Source organism: Pteropus vampyrus, unplaced genomic scaffold, assembly GCF_000151845.1.
Source record: "Pteropus vampyrus isolate Shadow unplaced genomic scaffold, Pvam_2.0 Scaffold122, whole genome shotgun sequence".
Lineage (NCBI taxonomy): Eukaryota > Metazoa > Chordata > Mammalia > Chiroptera > Pteropodidae > Pteropus > Pteropus vampyrus.
The window spans coordinates 3,697,238-3,717,748 of NW_011888903.1; the positions used below are offsets into that span (position 1 = coordinate 3,697,238).

The following is a 20,511-nucleotide window of genomic DNA, read 5'->3' on the forward strand; positions in this document are numbered from 1 at the left end:
CAGCGTATTTTCTTGGGGAACGTTACAGGAGGCATTGTGGAGAGTCATGCAGGGCAAAGGCGGTGGGGCATTAATGGCCAAGGGCGGCCATTGTCCCCAGTACTCTGAGTCATGCTCCAGCTCTAGGGAGGGGAGCGTTGAAAGATGAAAAAGGATAGTTTTGGGGGGTTTTTGCTTTTTTAAGAATAGAAAAAATGCTGTAGGATTTTTAAAAGTGTTTTAGTAGTCATGCAGGCAGTCTGGCATGTAAATCCACGCCAACCCACGCCCCTGCACCCCAGTCTGATTTCCTGGCAGTGGAGATGCGGCGAGGGAAAGTGGTCTTGCTCTGGGATGTGGGCTCCGGGTCAGCACGTTTGGAATTTCCAGACTTTCCAATTGATGACAACAAATGGCACAGTATCTACGTGACCAGGTAGTAGAGAAAGTTCTCTCCAAACATCTCTCTTTTTTTAACTGTATCTTATAAATAATTACACGTTTGTAACATCATATAGTAATCTTTGAAACTTCTGGGAAGTCAGATTATAGTGAGAAAAGGCTTGGTTTAGATTGACTGTAGAAATAAGGGTATTTTTTTTTCTTATTACAGAAGAAATAAACTTTGTTCTCAAAACCAACAATAAAAGAAGAAAAAAGTTAAAAGCTGATGTTACTTCTAGAATGTTAGGTCTAAGCTCAGTAAAATGTTTCAGCCCACTAAATGGGAATAAATGCAGCTTGGTAGAAATTCCGTGTGGCTGACAGTGGAATGCAAGGAGAAGAGGACAGAAGACAAGGATACAAGTAGGGAATGTGTTTTCTTAAAATTCAGACCCAAAGCAAAATCATTCCTTTTAAAGCCCCTCTCTAGAGGTAACTAGTCTTAAGCAGTTTTAGATATGTCTTCTTTTTCCCTACTTTTTCATAATATTATGGTTTGTTGTTGATGGTGTGTTTGGGGGAATTTTTGTCTTTTGCTTTCTTTTCTATAAAAATAGGGTGATATCGAAAACAGTAGACCATTTCAAATATAGTTTAACTCATGATCCATAACTGTTTTGCATGATGAAATGGATGTTTTAGAACACTCTATAGGATTTTGGAGAGTAAACTCAGGGTTTGGTGGACAGGACTAGAAGCAGGGAGACCAGCTGGAGGCTGTTGCAGAGGACACGGGGAGAAGCAGATGGAGGCTGTGTATGCACCAGGAGTGTGTGTGTTCACTGACTTGCGATTCTGAAAGTGTTCTTTCTGCAATTTTTCGTGACCCCTAGATTTGGAAACATTGGTTCATTGACTGTAAAGGAAATGAGTACAACTCAAAAGCCACCACAAAAAACAAGTAAATCCCCAGGAACAGCAAATGTGCTGGATATAAACAACTCTACACTAATGTTTGTTGGAGGGCTTGGAGGACAGATCAAGGTAACATTTGAACATTCATCTGAACAGGACTTATTGGCTGATTTTACTTATATATAAACTTAATACATAAATTTACATAATGTTATATGTCAAATATACTTTAATTTAAAAATTAATATGATTAAATTGTTAAGTATATCCTAGACAGATGAAGATTTTTTTTGCTTCTGTTGTTTTGCTTGATGACAGTTTATCTGCAGAGAGGTTGGTTTTGTAGAGTAAAGCTTCATACTTAATAAATAGTGTAAATGGAAAAGAAGTCAATGGTTCATTTTACTCTTTGGGTTTCTCTTTCAATGATGAAACAGGAAATTCAATATTCCACATTAATTTCTGTAAATTCCCTTTATCCCTATTTTAACTCTAGTCGTAGACTAATAACTAATTAGTGTTTAGTGAAAGAGCCCATCATATTTATTTTATCATATCAGTTATCTTATCACTGAATAACATTGAGTCACATGGACTTGGTTCAGTGTTCTCACGTGAGAGCGAGGGTCTCAGTGCCAGCCCAGTCCTTAACACTGACCACATTTTCTGGGCCTCTCTGTTTCTCATCTGAAAAAGAGGCTTTTCTCCAGCAACCCTAGTAACTAAGATGACCTTTAAGATCCTGTCCAGTTGTCACCCATTGTAGGATTCAACTTTGTAATCGAAAAGAAATCTAGTGATTACATCTGGCCATTTTTTTGGAATTTGTTTTCTCACAATTTGGTTCTGTTAGATTTGAGGTTTTAGGGAAGAGTTTCATGCACTTAGAGAATTTATTCCTTTCATCAAATTCATGCGGGTTATGTTTGTTTGTTTACATTAGAAGTCTCCTGCTGTGAAGGTCACTCATTTCAAAGGCTGCATGGGGGAGGCCTTCTTGAATGGACAGTCGATTGGTCTATGGAACTATATTGAAAGAGAAGGAGAGTGCCATGGCTGCTTTGGAAGGTAATATGCCCCATGATTTAAAACATTGTATGTTATTCTAATAACATCTGAGAAGTGCTTAAAGAATTTACATACACATCAAGGATGGATAAGTTTGTGATGTCAGTCTTATCATTGCAAAGGATATGATGTGCACCATTTACTAATAGAAACCTGGTTATATCTTTAACCCTTTAAAAGAAGTGCTCATATTGCTATGTCTTATACTGTGTGCTTCGATCATAGATTATAAAATTGAGAAGCATCAGACATCTGCTCAAACAACCTTCTGTCTCAAAGAGCCACAATTAAGTCTTGGGTAAATCACTGTACATTTTTATTTTGAAAATACCTCCAAGCATGAGAATTTTTGTTTGTGATGTCAATTTTTATAGATAAGTACTTTTTTATTCCTAAATTCTATAATTTTAGAAATAAAATGCATTTGAAATAGAGAACAACTACCTAACATCTTTTTGCATATATCAATATGATAGAAGGCATTTAATAACTTAGTCTCACCAAGCTCAACACCCACTTTATTATTTTCTAATAAAATAACTGCATCCCTGTAAGTATACAAGACCTGTTTTCCAGCACTTCAGCATTCAAGACAATAAATTGCTTTTGCGTTAGAGAAATGTAACATCTGATGTAATCTCTCCCATCAAATGGGCTGCTCTGTTCAGAGAGATATCTGTAATTAACAGTGAGCTGTGACAAGAAGCAACTCGCATTATGTTTAGAAACTTGTGGGCGAGTTTTCATTTTGTCATTGTTAGAACTGCTTTCTCATATGGCTCCTAGCTTGGGGTTTTATAGTTGAAGACTTTGATTCTCTATTTTCCCTTTCCTTAGCTTGCTCAAAAAGTTGTAGCCAGAAGCATAGTTTTTGGAGCCTTATCACTAAAAAATTATTGGATTTGGCATCTAAATTGCTCAGATTCCTGTCCCAGGTCTACTACCAAATCTCTTTCAGTGACTTGGGGTAGTAAGTCACTTCACCTCACAGAGAGAGGTCTGATTTCTTCTTCCAGAAAAGGAAAACAATAATCATACTTGTCTTACCTACCTCCCAAAATTATGGCGATGAATACATCACGTGATATGTGTGAAAATACTTTATAAATTTGAATGTTCATCAGTGTTCATCTCTGACCTTCCTGCAATAATAGTCCATTACTTTCTAGGTAAATGCCCCAGGATTGTTTTCTTGACAATAAACATGTGAAAAAACAAGGTTTTATAATTGGCAAATATGGTCAAAGTGGTATTACCTTGTGAGTTAATGACACTTGCCCTAGAACTTCGGGAGAATGAGCACACACTTTGAGGCTCTCTCATCCAGCACTTTGTCCTCATGCTGTTTCTGTAGCGTGGAAGAAAGTCCTCTAGCGACTTAGTAATTCTAACATGAAAATGCCCCAACCCCTGGACTCTGTGCCCTACACTGACCCTAGATCAGTAACCTTACTTGTAGAAAGGAAAAATCTTAACAGAAATTGAATATTTCTAATATGGAAACTCTCCCCCTACTTCAGCTGTTACAATATCCTGATTTTCATCGATCATTTTCAGGGTTATTTTAAAACCGCTGACCTCAAACTGCAACAGTGAATGAATTTGATGATTGCTGGCTCTTCTCTTTTTTGGAATGAGGAAGTCAGTTTTCTGTGTGGCCACAGATTTTGTTCTTGAGAACTGCCATGCCACCAGATTTCCACACACTCTGGACCATTGACTGACAGAGGAAGGTTGCTACTGAGAGGAAGGATTCGCCGGTTCTGCCATCCTCCTGATGTTAGTTCTGGAGTTGGCTTTTTTAGTAGAGGGCTGGCTACCTAGCTGAGCTTTAAGGCCAAATTGACTTATTAGATCAAAATTGAGGTTTGATGAAACGTATTTTTCTGGGTACTGAACAAATCATCTGGCTATTTTTGAATTATATGACCAACATTTTCAAAAATATGTTTTTAACAGAGTACTAATTTGTTAGGATATTATTAGATATTCCTTTAAAAAAAAAAGTGGCAGTAGAGAGTTTGTCTTGATCGTAAATGTTTGGGAAACACTAAGCTAAAAAATTAAGCACAATTCTTTAGAATGAGGCTATCAGAGCCTCTGATGTGCTAATATGTGCACAGTAACCCTGTCCTAGAAAATGCTAGAGTTGCAGAATTTCCCAACTCATTTGACCTCAAACTCTTTCTAAAAAGGAGCATTCTAGAGTTACTTATGTTCCATAGAACATAGTTCAGCAAGTGCTCATATAGACACAAACTGGCATTTTAAGTCTAAGTTTACAAATTGATTTAACTATCTTCATTTTAGGTAACCATTCTACTGATTAAGCAAAAATTTTAGCTCCAAGGGTCAATATACTAATTCCAGTTACTGAATCTGTTTTAGCAGACTGACATAGAATTCATTATGCCTTTATCCTTGTGTGTAATTTGTTATCATTAAATCATTAGTGTGGTCCATTGACATTTTAAAAAATGTTTTATCAATATGAGTATTTACCTTTAACTCTGATTTACATTACTAAGTAAACTGACACAAATTTGGTTTTTTTTTATTCCTCTTTGAATATATTTACACTGCTTTACATGGTGTCAGTATATGTTTCTAATTATGAACAATCTTTTCAATTCTAACAGTTCCCCTCCAAATATAGGAAAAAAACCCTTTTATTAACAGACACTTATTCTGGAATTAGTTACAAGTGGCTATTACAATAGAGTACTGGCTATGTGGCTGACCTTTGGGACAGGTCAGGCGTCTGTGTTCTGAGCCCTCTCCTAGGTACTAGTGATTTCAACGTTAGTCACAGGAGTTTATATCCTCCACCGTCTCATGGTCTAGGGAAAAATACCTATATGGAAACATTAAAAAGTGTTCAGTGCTGTGGTAAGTGGGGCAGCAGTAGGCAAAGCAGCATCCTAAGCCTGGGGCCCAGGCATTATTTCACTCACATAACAGCAGCACACATGCATATGGGCAGTACGTTATGCATTATCCCTGTCTCATGAGTGAGAATGGGGATCAGAGAGGTCTAGTAATTCTTCCAGTCTCATAGGGCTGAGATCTGGGAAGGGAAGGCATCTCCCCCTGATTGCAGGACTCCTACCTGTAACTGCTAGGTTTTAGAATAGAACTATCCATGAAGGGCTATAGTGGACCCTGCTTTCAATTGTCCTGGCCTCTTACCTAGGCCAGGCCTAGAGCTGCCTTCCTCTGGCCCACTGGATGACAGACTCTTGGCTGACTAGAGGTGTACATGGGCCTTGTGGTCATAAAATGGAAGCCATGGAAGAACGAGACCCAGAAATATGTCATTGACCTGAGTCGAATTGCGCTCAGTTATCATTTTATTTGAATTCATCTATCCTTATGACTGCCTCACTTGAGAGAAGCCAGAAGCAAGGATCCCACATCCCTGAGAACAGAGAACTCATGAGCTCAGGGAACGGGGAGCAGGCTAGGGGACAGAGAGTGAACAGTAAGGCAAGACAGATTTCTGGAGATTTGTTTGAAACCTGGCTTCACCATTTTCTTGAGAGTGTCTCTGGGCAAGGTACTTAATCGTTGAGTCTCAGCTTTTAAAAGGCAAAATGAGGACTCATCTAGGACCTCTGAATGCAGCAGAATAATCAAAGCTAAAATGGAGTGAACATTTACTATGTGCCAGGCATCGTGTACATGAATTAAATCATGTATAGCTCTCTCAGAGATGTTCTAATATCTCAATTTTTTTGAAGGAAGGGAATGAAACACAGAGAGGTTAAGTAACTTTTCCAAGTTCACACATCTAGTAAGTTGGAGAATTGGAATTTGAACCCCAGCAGTATGTTTCTAGAGTCTGTATCCTTAGCCACATGAAGCTGTGGTCAGCCAAGAAGTAGAGCAATGGAACATGCTTCTGGAAACCACAGGTTTAAGAATTAAATAATTGAGAATTAAGCCATAGTTTAAGAGTTTATGCAGAGTGTATTTTCTTTAAGTTAAGAGATAGCAAGACAGACATTTTTAGAAAAAGCTGAGCTGCAGGAAGCTATGAATGAAACCTCAGGTTTCACAAAGCACTGCTATTTTTCGTTTCATTTTCTTTTGCTTTGTTTTGTTAATGGAAACACTTTCACTGTTTGGTCCTGCTTGCAGATGTGGCACTGAGTTGACTTACTACATGTTCAACTGGGAAAAATTCAAATTCATACCCAAAGACATCTTAATCCAAGTTTCATTTTCAAGCCCTATGAGATTCCAGAAAAGAATTTTTTAAATATATTAATAATATGTTCCAGATGAACTTACTTTGTAATTTAATGGTGCATTGAGTCATAGGGAAGGCATAGGGAAGACCAGTAAAAACTCTGACGTGAGAAGCACTGTGGTCCATATTGCATAACTCTATTGTATGCTCATCCTGCAGAGTTTTCAAGTTTTGTCATTTTTGTTTTATTTTTTTTGTTTTTTAGTGGTCCTTTTGGTTCAATGGTATGTATGTATTTTCCATCGTAATTTCAATTTAGCTGATATATTAGTTATAACCAACATAAATGGGTGATAAATGCCAATATAAAAATTCTCCCTAAAGCACTGGAATTAAGAAAGAACAGTTACATTAAAGGAAATTAAACAAAAATCTAGTTGATAAGTATAAATATTCATAGCACTTATCCATCCTTTAGAGAAATTTTTTTTGCTACTGTAAATACTGCCTACATTAACCTTCTTTACTTTATAAAGCAAATGGGCATTTGTCTCACATAATCTCATGACAAGAATATTTTAAGATATGATTTATACTTGTTGTCAAATAATGGAAATAATAGCTCTTACATGATTTTTGTGAGGGACAACTCAGTAAATGTGTCATTTGTTCTCTTTAATTACCTTCCTGAGAATGGATTATATTTTATCTGTTCTACTTTGCAGCTCCCAGAATGAAGATTCTTCCTTCCATTTTGATGGGAGTGGATACTCTGTTGTGGAGAAGACACTCCGGGCTACTGTGACGCACATAATTATCCTTTTTAGTAGCTTTTCACCTAATGGGCTTCTTCTCTATCTTGCTTCAAATGGCACTGTAAGAATCTTTATGGGACACTGGGCCCTTCTGTGTATATACAATTAGACTGGTATGAGGATATTTATGTTTAATGGCTATTTTATGAGCATTTATACATATATATATATATATGCCATACTATTTCTTCATTTTAAATAATTTCCTTATTATATTAATACAATTTCATTGAAGAACCTTTAGAAGAGCCCCAAGTAGAAAATAGCTTTCCCATCATTATAGATATCCAGCCAACATTTGTTATTAAATTTTGGGCTTAAATAATATGTCTTGTTCTATGTTCACTCTGACCACTGTGGCCTTATTTGAAATCCATCTATAAGAATTTCATGTTCCCACTTTTTTTTATCTCGTGTACTAGTGATTTCTCTCAATCATCTAGTTTTACTTTTAGAACTGGTCCATTTGTCAATCTCAATGAAAAAGATACAAAGACATCCCATTTCTCATACTCAGTTGTAGATTTTGATAACAATGAGTTTATCTCATATCTGTATAGTATTCTAGAAAGCTTCTGTGGACCCTTAGTTTCACAGTAGAGACCTCTGGTTGTTGGACTTGGTCCAGCTTTCTCAGTTTGACTTTAGAAGGGTTCTGCCATCCCTGATTTGAAAAGAAAGGAAATCTTGTGATAATGATATAGCCATGGTTAACTGCTTTCTCTTCTCTATAGAAAGACTTTTTATCCATCGAGTTGGTTCACGGCAGAGTTAAAGTTACAATTGACCTGGGCTCAGGGCCTCTCGCTCTTGTTACAGACCAACGCTATAACAATGGAACCTGGTACAAAATTGTTTTCCAGCGAAACCGGAAGCAAGGTAAGTGCACAGCTGGATGAATTGGGATGCCGGCCCTCATGGGAATAGAAATATTTCCAAAACCAGTTGTCTTTACTCACTTTAGCTTTCTGGGTATTCTTGAATTATATTCTAATAAAAAGCCATTATTTTCTTTGGAATAAATGCTAGGTTTCACATTTTACTAGAGGAATATTATAATTCTATGTGTCCATGCTTTCCAAATGCAATATTTAACATTAAATGCTAGATCGGAATCAAGAATCAAATCGATTCTGTTTTCTTCCACACACATACTGCCATCATTTAGCAATGTATATCCTGGATTTACGACTTTTTACAGAGGATTTTCAGTTCAGAGTCAAGAACATGCACTGGTCAGACTTGCACAATATAAAAGAACATGTGTCTGTAAACGAACTTTGTTAGCAGAAGATTGTGTTTCACTTTAATGTAAGAAGTGTTTTCATTTTCGCACCTATTCTTTTTGATTTCCTTTAGGACTCCTAGCAGTTATTGATGCATATAACACCAGTTATAAGGAAACCAAACAAGGTGAAACCCCAGGAGCATCTTCTGACCTCAATCGTCTTGATAAGGATCCAATTTATGTGGGTGGATTACCTAGGTCAAGAGTTGTAAGGTATGATATCAGTGCAGAATTTTCATGTCCCTAATTACCAACTGTATTAGTTTCCTAGGGCTTCTGTAAAAAGGTACCACAAACTGGGTGACTTAAATAGCAGAAATGTGTCCTTTCACTAGTCTACAGGCTAAAAGTTTAAAATCAAGGTGTCAGTACAGTTGCTTCCTCCTGAGGGCGGAGAGAAAGAATACCTCTGTATACCTGTCCCATACCTCTCAGCTTCTGGTAACTTTAGGCTTTCCTCAGCATGTAGGTGGCATTCTCTCTGTGTCCACACACCATCTTCCCTCTGTGTGTCTCTCCGTGTCCAAAATTTCCTTTTTATAAGGATGCTAGTTCTACTGGATTAGGATCTACCCTAATGATCTCACTTAATTATATCAATAAAGACTATATTTCCAAATAAGGCCATGTTTACAGATACTAAGAGCTAGGACTTCAACGTCTGTGGGGGGAGGACACAATTTAACCCATAACATCTACTTTGATGCAAAGGCGTACTATTTGGGAAGTGAAGAAAGGCTTCTGTCGTAAAGTTAATGATTTTTATATTTGTTTCCTTTAGAACACCTAGAAATTGTTACTGTGTCGTATTTGGAGGCTTCACTTTCTGTCACAACTAATTATCTTCTCTAGACATTTTAAAATAGTAGAATCTCTTTCTAGGCAAAATAAAGAAAAACGAAAAAGAAAACATGTTTTCTGCAGACTTATCTGCATTCCCCTTTATGTGATTAGCACGAATAATGTATGCGAAAGTCTAGCATGGGGGCGGGGGTTGGATGAAAGATGGCAGAGAAGAAAGGCATTGAAATCCTTTTGTAACACTGATTCATCTTTAGCTTTGTGACTTTAGTAAATTTACCCAAACTTTCTGTGGTTCATTATCTTCAGTTTGATAATTTGGGATTGGAAAAAATTAAGCACTAACTTCTTTTTAAGGTTATAACCAAAAGCCAGCACTTGAGGCAAAATAGCTTCCAAGGAGTGAGATCGTCAAATGTCCAAACTGAGTCACCCTGCCCAGTAGTCGTCAATTGTATGTTTGTGGCATTACCCCGCCTTTAGGCTGACTTATACGGAATCCTAATATATGGCACAGACGTGCAGCCACTCCAGTGGCTATGGGTTAAGAAGTCCAGAATCCACTTTCCCATGACCCCTCTTCTCTTTACCAGAAATATCAGAAAGTTCCAAGAAACCTGGTTTACAACATCAGTCACCCCTCACCCCCAGCCCTGGTCTTGAACATGAATACACTTAAACTTATGTGCCCCAGGCCTTACCCTTCTTCCAAGATAGAGCCAGGACTGGAAGCCTGTCTCCTAATCCCTGATTCTGGATATCACCTCCTCACATGGTGTGCTGGGCTGGGCACATTCCTGAAGCAACACTCTGTGTCATAGTTAAATAGCACACGGTGTAGACATTGGAGAACAGGACAGAGCTCCCTTTCTAGGAAGACATCCCAACATAGATTCATGCTGGAAGGGACTTGGGTATCATCAAGGCCAGCATCCTCATCTACAATGGAAGAAACAAATCCAGAAAGGCTGATATTTGCCCTAAAGCATGTAGTTTAATGGTCCACAGTTCATTACTCAATATAGAAAAAAAAAAATGAAATGTGACTTTAGCAGGCAGGAAACCATGTTACTGCAGCGTTCACCTGTGACTAGCTGATGCTTAAGAGTATAACTTGGAGATGTCACCTTATGTTTGGAAATGAGAGTATGACCACGTTGCAGCCTCACCCCACTCATTACAGCAGTGTGGCAATTTCTATTAAGAAAAATATGGTATTGACTTGGAGACTAAGAAATAGAACTTTGAATAATCCCAGATTTCACCCAACGCAATGATTTCCTTCAGGACAAAAAGTTCAGGAATATGCAGTATGGACAATAGCCAATGACTTCTCCAGCCATGTGATCCTAGGAAATCACGTTGCTTACACTTGCCCTCATGGAGGCAAATGTTCTACTCTGCATGGGGACAGAATTGTTATCTCTATTCTATAATTTCCTTATGACAGTTCACAATCTTTCTTGTAAATGGCATGTGTTTTAGTGACTATATTTAAATTGTAATGACTATAATAGTTTTCTTTAAAATATTAAACATTTTTATCCAGATAACCATCTAAATAGTCAAATGCACTAAATCCGATCCCTTTCTTTAGTCCAGGAGAGGATTTGTTTGACCTCAAGTTCTCACCATCAATATCCTTCTTAGAGAGAGGCCTAGACATATCTGCAGAATGACACATGGAAACAGGTCTTCCTTATTCGCAGGACCATTTTTATTCCTTCTTTCAAAAATGGAATTGTAATTCTTGTTGTTTTCATGTTCTTCCTTACAGGAAAGGTGTCACCAGCAAAAGCTATGTGGGCTGTATCAAAAACCTGGAAATATCCAGATCAACCTTTGATTTACTCAGAAATTCCTATGGAGTGAGAAAAGGCTGTATACTGGAGGTGGGAAGCATTTTATTCATATTAGGATGAGTTTCTATAAATGTCCACTGATTTATCAACATAATAGAGTAATAACATCTGAACCATTGGGGTGAATAGGAAAGAGATGATGGGGAAAGTGGGCAGTAACCTCTGCCATGGGAGATTCAGCATGCAGGTGGACCTGATGCTGCTTTTTCCTTTCCTTTGTGACCAGCCTATCCGAAGTGTTAGCTTCTTGAAAGGCGGCTACATTGAATTGCCACCCAGGTCTTTGTCACCAGAATCAGAATTTTTGGCAACGTTTGCCACCACGAACAGTAGTGGCATCATCCTGGCTGCCCTGAGCAAGCATGGGGAGAAGGAAGGTCATCGACAGGCCCATGGGGTGAGTAGCTCAAATGCTATCGAGCCACGAGCTCAGGAAGGAAATGACTTTGGGAAAAACCGAGTGGAAAATGACTTAGTCATAAACATTTCTCGTTTATGGGCATGCATCTTTAATACGTAAATGTGACTATTGCTGAATGTCTTTCACTTATGAATCAGCGATTCCTTTGTGTTACATAATCCATGTTCCTTTTCTGGCTACTGAGAAGAAAAATACTTGCTGTCTACCTCTAATTCTTCTTAAACTCATTCAGATAGCATCTACCAAATTTTCTCCCACACCTCATGGTTGTTACTCTTCATTCCTAAGGCTCAAACAGCAAGTCCTCAATTTCTGTAGAGTTTTTTAGTATACTGCTCCATGAAGCGAGATATTCTTTACCTATTATTATAAGATTGAAGGAGCAGAAAGAGAAATATAGTCTTTGATAAGCAAAGTCATCCAACAGTAGGAGAAAAAAAGGTGATGGTTTTCCATATTTACATTCCATTTCAATAGGATAGGTGATATTTAGCCTTTACTCTGCCCAAACTTGCATATATCATGCAATCTGAAGAAACTTCACAGAATGTTAATCTGTTGTTTTAAAGAAATAGAGACCAAGATACTTCACAGACATTGCTGTGTAATTATCACAACCACTCTGCAGGGTAAATGCTGTTTCCTACATTTTGCCGAGGAAAAAGTGTGTTCAGAGAGCCTGATTAACCTGCCCAAAGTCACACAGCTGTTACATGTCAAAGCTTGGACTGAAATACCAGTCTGTAGACCCCAAATATTTCATTAGCCACTTGGTGAAGGGCTAACAATGACAGATTGGTATATGGGTTTCACCAGTATTTTTCTTCCTTTCAGTTGAGGTGAAATTTACATAACAATTCAGTGGAACTAGATAGAGAAGGTGGCCTCACAATTGTTATGTAAATTTCACCTCAACAATGTTGTGAGGCCACCTTCTCTATCTAGTTCCAAAACATTTTCAGCACCCAAAGCATTAAGCAGCCACCCTCCATTCCCCCTCTCCCTGCCCCTGAGATCCACCGGTCTTCTTTTCTGTATCTAAGAATGAATTTATCTAGTCTGTATATTTCACATAAATGAACTCACACACTATGTGACCTTTAGTCTTTAATTTAAATCTCCTCAAGGTTCATCCACATTGTAGCAAGTATCAGTACTTCTGTTTATGGCTAAATAATATTCCACTGCACGTACACAGCGTAATTTGTTTATATTCGTTTATTGATGAACATTTGGGGTTGTTGCTACTTTTTGGCTATTATGAATATTCACACACAAATATTTTTTGAGTACTTGTTTTCATCGCTTTTGAGTAGATACCTAGGAGTCAAATTGCTGGGTCATATGATATTTTATGTTTAACTTTTCGAGGACTCATCAACTGTTTTCCTCCACCAATCTTAATAAGACTACTTGCAAATCAAAGTCTGCTACCAAGTCAGCAAAAAAGGATGCTGTGACCCAATGCTAGCAAGAATGTTGTGAAACGCTCACATTCGGTTCTGCTAGTGGACCTCTTTTAAGTACAGTCCGAAAAGTTTTAAGAGTTTTAAACATTTTCAAACCCTTTTAATTCTTTAATTCCACTTTTACAACTATTAGAGACAGTTTCAAAGGCAAAAAATATTAAATGTTCATTATGTATGGTCATAAAAAATTATAAACTACCTAAATTTTTAAAAATAAAGGAATAGATCCTACGATGAGCTATCACCTGTTAGAATGGCCATCATCCAAAAGACAAGAAATAAAAAGTATTGGCAAGACTGTGGAGGAAAGGGAATCCTGAACTCTTGATGGGGATGTAAATTGGTATAGTCTCTAAGGAAAACAGTATGGAGGTTTCTCAAAAAATTAAAAATAAATAGAACTTTTGTACAATCCAGCAATTCTATTTCTGGATATACCTATGAAGGAAATGTAACCACTATCTAGAAGACATATCTGTACCCCCATGTTCACTGCAGCATTCTTCATAATAGCCAAGACGTGGAAACAACCTAAGTTTCCATCAATACATGAATAGTTAAAGAAAATTATATAATTGAATATTATTCAGCCATGAAAAAGATTGAAATCCTATGCAATAACATGGATGTACCTTGAGGGCATTATGCTAAGTAAAATAAGACAGAAAAAAACAAATATTGTATGATCTCATTTATATGTGGTATTGTAAAGAACCATACTCATAGAAACAGAGATCAAATTGGTGATTGCCAGAGGTGGGGCAAGGAAGAGCATAGAGAGAAGTAGGTGAAGGAGATCAAATAGTACAAACTTCCAGTTGTAAGATAAATAAGTCCTGGGGATATGATGTACAGTATGGTAACTATAGTTAACAATACTGTATTGTATATTTGAAAGTTGTTAGGACAGTAGATCTTAAAGTTCTTAACAGAAGAAATAAAATTTGTAACTATGTGAGGTGATGGGTATTAACTAAACTTATTGTAATCATGTTGCAATATATACATATATCAAATCATTAGGTGGTACACTTTATACCTTAATAAAACTGGAAGAAAGATAGATTAATGACACAATGTATCTATTTGTTGATACATAATGTGGCAATAAATAATAAGTATGAAGGCTGTGTAGAAATGGAAATCTTTGATATGGTTAGTGATCATAGCCTAATACAGACTGTAAAACAAATAGAGATTAGAAAGCAATATATAAAGTTTAAAATAGTTGTTTTAGATGGTGATATTCTTAAGAAATTCCTACATTATCTTCATAAGATGACAATTTTAAAAATCACATAGTAATGTTTTTTCTGTGGAATTCTCTATGCAATCTTCCCAGCCGTTCTTTTCCATCATGCTGATTGAAGGCCACGTTGAAGTGCATGTTGACTCTGGGGATGGAACAGGCCTGAGAAGAGCTCTCTTGCGTGCTCCCACTGGCACATTTGGCGATGGACAAAGGCATTCTATCTCCTTGATAAGGAGCGGGAGGTAATTGGGTAACATAGGGCATGGTGACCTCACGAAGGTCCCCAGTGGGAACCCCGTTAAGTATTCTTTATATGAAGGATTGGGATGATTAACATGACATCATTAGCAATCAGATTTTCATTAGCATTTGAAGTTTTTATGGGTTCACAATAATTCTAGAACCTTGCTAGAATGCCTCCTTGGGAATTAATTGTATCTGCTTTGTAATAAGATATTTGCAGAATTTTCACAATCGAACAACCTTAACCCTCCCCTTTTCTGGGGCCCAGTATAAATTATCTTTTCATCAGATTAATTCTGTGGCAAGTAGTATTACAGTATTAGTAAATAGCATTATATCAATACTAAATAATAAATGATAACATAGTAAATAGTAATATACTACATAGTAAAATGTAAAGAGTAAAATAGTAAATAGTATAATATCAACATTTCTGTATATTTCCCTTCAACTCTGTAGACCAAATGTTTTAAAAGCACACTAGGTATGTTTATAGGTAAAGAGGTCAAAGAAAAATACTCTCCAAAAAGCAATTGAACTCAATATTTAATAATATTCCATTTATTTTTTGGAGAATATTCAAGTGTAGGTTTTAATTTTCAAGATTCATCTTTTTATTCACACACAATGTCATGTTAAAATTTTATTGTTCAGAAAGTACTTGCGGAATTGTGTAGTTAAAGAGACAGTTATGTTCCCTTTTTCTTTCATTTTTCTCCTCTGACCTTTTAGAATTATCACCGTCCAATTGGATGAGAAAACTCCTGTAGAAATGAAGTTGGGCCCAGCAGTGGAAAGCACGACTATCAATGTGTCTAACCTGTACATAGGGGGCGTTCCAGAGGATGCAGGGTCATCCATGCTCAGGATGAGACGATCATTCCACGGCTGTATCAGAAACCTCATCTTTAACATGGAGTAAGTGTAACTGTGCTCTCAGTATGTTTTTGCACTTCCTGATCTTTTAATGCTGAGTACTGACACTAATCTGCGATCTAATTTTGCATTTGGGATTGCCTAAAAATTCTACAAGTTCTTGAAGTGAACCCCATTACTCTATCATGAAAGTCTTCCAAATGGATTTTATTGGATTAGAATGATGGATAGATCTGCTCATCACACGTTAAAAAAAAAAAAAATCATTGGACATTATAATTTTGGCATTAATTTAAAAAGATGTAGAGATTTTGTGATGCAAGTTTTTTTTCTTCTTGAGCTCATTGCTTTGAAGGAGCCTTTACAACTGGGCTATTTTCAGCTTCATCTTATTAATGCCTTCTCCTAAAATAATTACTATCTAATGAAGAACTGGAAATCTCCATCTCCTGTGTGGAGCTCATGATGAACAAGAGAATTAACATGTGCCCGTGGGCATTTCATTCCTGCTCACTCACCCTCTACCCAAGGTCAGCGTGCTGGTGGGACAAAAGCCATGCTTTGAGCTGGGCAGACCGGAATCTACATAGGGGAAATTGAGTGTGAACCGAGCATCAAGGCACCGATGTCCCCCTCTGGATGTGCCTCGTGACCTGGAGCAAGGGCTTGGACCTTTCATGGTCTCTCTGTGTCCTTCTATTTTAAAAGAACTTCTTAGAAGTCCTTGAAATTTGCAAGAATAAAACATTGCATTGGATTTCAACACAGTTATGTCAGACCCTAGGTTTAGTTATCTGTACAGTGGACATATTTATTCACCTAATTATCTGTTTATTAATTAATTGATTAAGCATCTTTATGTTCCTGAAAGCTGGGAGGCTGGGAACTTAATAGGGAAGAAACGTTTCTGTGCTGTTCACAGCCATGTCTTCAGAAACTGCCAGGAGGGTATGTGAGGACGGGGGACATGCCGCAAGGGTTTCAGGGTAAAGGGACTTGTAACAAGGGTAGTTCATGACTTTTTGGCAAAGGGAAACCTGTAAGAAAGAATCAGTGTTTAATTGAAGGTACTGTGCAGTGCTGTGAGAGCCAGAGACAGAATCTGCCCCTGAAGCGGCCCCATCAAGGCTGCAGGAGGAGGCAAATGGCATTTGAGCCAGCTCTTGAATGATGCTTAGGAATGGCCGGGGGCACAACATGGGAATGGGTTTGTGGCGGGGGCTGAGGGGTTGCGCAGGCAGAAGAATCAAACGAGAGAATATATAAGATAGGATATATGGATTTCTAGTCACTGTGAAGGATGATAAATTTCATTACTTTATGAGTAATATGTATCAGTGATTTTTTAATGAATTTTAAGCATTTAATAATCAAATGACATTCATGCGTTGTTGGCTTGTAATATCTTAATTTTGAAAACACTTTGTTTGTATCTAGACTTTTGGATTTCACTAGTGCAGTTGGCTCTGAACAAGTGGACTTGGACACCTGCTTGCTTTCAGAAAGGTCTAAGCTGGCTCTTCATGGAGAAGACGGCAAGCTCCTGCCAGAGCCCCAGCCTTTACCAAGTCCAGTAAGAGAGGCTTTCTTTCACGTACCAGTCAAGTCCAGTCGGAAAAAAAAAGAGTGCAGCGCAGAGGAAACTAAAATGGGGACCTCATTATAAAAGCGTTGGAAAGGTTGAAGGTGCACAGGGAAGAAGCCTGAGCGGGGAGGATCTCCTGCAAGCACAGAGAAGACAGGCCCTGTCAGGGAGGCCACCTGGGGCTGGAAGGGAGGGATAGACACTCTAGTTTCTTCCATCCACCTGCCCTCCAGTCTCCCAGCTCTGCCTTCCACTGGCAGAATCAGCTGGAAGCCACTTTTCAGAGGAGCCTGGGAAGAGTGACAGGGGTCATCCTGTGATAAAAGCAGAGCAGGGACAGGATGCAAAATGGTCCTCTGAGCAAACTCACAGAAGACATGGCACAGCATTTATAGATAGCAGGCCATGATGCTCAGATACTTTCATTTGGTTGCCATACAGCTCTTTGTCAGAGTTCTGTAAGGACTCATGATCGCATGGGACTTAAAACATTAAAGTAAGTACCTAATGTGAGCCATTGTTGCTTTAAAAAAAAAAAGTAACATTGTTGTTTTTTTTTTAAAAAAAAAGGTATGATTCATCTAGGAAAAGCCAGTTTTGACCAGTTATTTTTAATGGCAGTCGTTTTCATTTTCTTTTTCCTTTTCCGATTTCTCCATTTCCTTGGCCGAAGGCATGCAGTCTAATTACTTAGAGGATGGTGCAGTCACACGAAAAGCGGTACCTTTCAAGCAGGGCCAGTCTGAGTTCAGGATAGTTCTCTGGTAGCATCTGCCCACCTCAAACCAGAAAACTGAGTCTGAGGCCTCACCTGGTTTGGAGTCAGTGTGCAGAGGATGCTGCAGGTGCCCGAGCACCTTCTCTGGCTCCTCATGGTCTGCCCTAGGCTTCTGGGAGCCCCTTCCAGCCTGGCTCCTCTTGGCTCCTCTTGACATCAAATTCGGAAGCCCTGCTAGGCCTGTCACCTGTCAGTACTTCCAGTGTCCCAGTGCATGTGACGTAGCTACTCCTGCAGCAGCTGACATCCTCAGGCCCTTCCGAGCTGGGGGAAAGCAGCAAGCCCTTCCCACTTAGGCCTAATGAAAATTCCTGGGAACTTAAGTGAACTTGAGTGGGATTGAGGTGGAAAACAGTAGCTCTAATTGCCTTCTTGGAATGATAAAAGGCTGGCGAGTAAGTTATTTAAAGCAAAGAAGATTAAACTGGCGCAAACGTATCTGTGATTGTTGTTATTCTGATACGAGATGTTTTCTTCATGGAAAAATGTGCTCGTGTTAGTGGGGAGCCTGGCTGTGCGTGGCTGAGAGTCCTATGCATCTCTTACAGCAACTGTGTGCCATGGATACAGCGCCAGAGTATGTCCCCAACGCTCACCAGTTTGGCCTCACGCCAGGCAGCCATTTCGTGCTGCTTTTCAATCAGTTGGCTATCAGAAGGAGGTAGGCATTGTTTTAAAGTATTTATGAAGTGTCCTATTGCTAGATGAATTGGGAGGTGTTCTTCAGCAGTGGGTCTTTTCCAGAAGCCACTACTTCCATTCTATTAGGGAGTGCTTGGCTGGCAACCAGATGGCAGCAGTGAGAAGGCAAAGAGACAGGAACGCAACTTCGTGCAAATCAGACGCTTGCAACGTGGTTAAGTGGAGTTCCTGTGGTTTGTCTTCACCCCTTCTAGATAGCTGATTGCCGACTCTTTGTGTGTATGTAGGAAAGCAGGGAGATATCTATCTGAAGCACTCATTACAGAATCCAAAGTCCCCTAGATTTATTACCATCTAGACTTTCAATCCCATTCTACTGTCGGCATTCACTAATCTGATGCGGTTGTCTACCCAAACTCTTTCACTATGTCCCCCAAAATTCCTGGGACCACACCCACACCAATCTGCACATCCCCTGTCCCTCACACCTGCCCATCCCCAAGGATGCTTCTTAGGAAAAGTCAGCTCACATCCCATAGATCTCAAATTCTGAGGCATGCTAAGCTTCCTCCAGACCCCACATCCTTCCTCTCTCCTCCTCCAAATCTCCAGCTTATCTGAAGTTCACGCCTCTGGGCTCTGTCACACCCTGCACTTCTTGCTGCTGCCCTCTGTGATCACTACCCCGTCACTGTCAGGCCTTAGCTTACTGTCTTTTTCCTACCACTCACCATCGTTCTCCATGAATTCACAGCCACCTAACTCCTGACCTTTCGAGTCTTCTGGCTTCAATCTGTCAGAAGTCTTTTCCTCTCTCCTCAGCCACCCTCTCTCTGCAGTCATATCTTTGCCTACTTCATAAGGATCCATTTCACCTCCAAACTCTCAATATTAAGCATCCTATGAACCGACCTCGTCCTCATCTCTACTCTATTACTTCCCTCTCCAGCAGTTCCTCACCTACATCAAGACCTCGAAGCCTTCACGCTTTCTTCCAAGTCTCACCCCCTTCTCTAGCCCCAAAGCACAATTTATCCCCTCCCCAGATAGGGGTTGCCATTATTGCGCATGTTTCTTTGCAAACTTCCTTAATGCTCTCGCTTTTTCCACACTTGGCCTAAACCCATGCCAGAACCCAAGCTGCTGGGAAGGAATGCAGAAATGCGTATCTTTTCCCTGCCTGGTTTGATGTTAAAACCATGGTCACAAATCTCGGATGGGACCTCCAGACGTGGGAAGCCAAAATATTTCTCTAACATGTTCACTTTTTTTGTTATTGTTCATAGCTTCTCCTCTTATCTCAAAAATCTGGGCATCCCACAGCCTCTCTTCATGCCCAGCTGTTGATGGGCCTCATTGAGAAGAGCACTCCTTCATCCGTGACCACCAAAAAGAGCAACCCCCCGTCCTTGTCGCTAGCCCCTCCCTCTTCCCCTGCCACCATGGAGGAGGGGGCCTTGTTCTCCTCTTGCTTTCCCTCTAGAGCACGTCTCCTCTCCTGTCCAGGACATCAGCAGTATCCATTTCTTTCTCTTTGATTCATGATTCCCATCAGCACACAGGTAGAATCATCACCTCCTCATCAGCAGTGAAAATAAGAGGAGCAAACACTGGCTTAAGAGACTGTCTCAGTATTTTACACATGTACCCAACTTAGTCCTCATACTTATCCTATGTGGAAGGTACTATTATTATCTTCATTTTATAGACAAAGAAACTGAGGCTCATGGGAGTTAACAGCTGCCTGCCTGACACTGGCTGTCACCCTGTCCCCCCACCTGATTTTTCATCATATCAGAGATTACTTATAAGATATAAATTAAGACATGGCCACTCCCCTTTTAAAAACTTTCCTTTGACTTCTCACTACACTTAAAATCCAAATACTGCCTACCAGAACCCCTCATCCATGAGGATGGAGCCACACTCTCCTTTCCTGTC

At 39.1% G+C, this 20,511-nt stretch overlaps 1 protein-coding gene across 1 annotated transcript in view; it reads left to right on the top strand.

Annotated features, from left to right (window-relative positions):
* The window catches only part of LAMA1 (laminin subunit alpha 1), a 154,614-nt gene that overhangs the window by 125,964 nt on the left and 8,139 nt on the right, over positions 1-20,511 (top strand). The window contains 13 exon segments of the mRNA XM_023534189.1: positions 1,257-1,407; positions 2,222-2,346; positions 7,264-7,414; positions 8,088-8,232; positions 8,713-8,854; positions 11,220-11,334; positions 11,531-11,701; positions 14,537-14,688; positions 15,422-15,607; positions 17,003-17,138; positions 18,477-18,589; positions 18,673-18,784; positions 19,857-20,096. Coding sequence (XP_023389957.1) covers positions 1,257-1,407; positions 2,222-2,346; positions 7,264-7,414; positions 8,088-8,232; positions 8,713-8,854; positions 11,220-11,334; positions 11,531-11,701; positions 14,537-14,688; positions 15,422-15,607; positions 17,003-17,138; positions 18,477-18,589; positions 18,673-18,784; positions 19,857-20,096 — 1,939 coding nt within the window.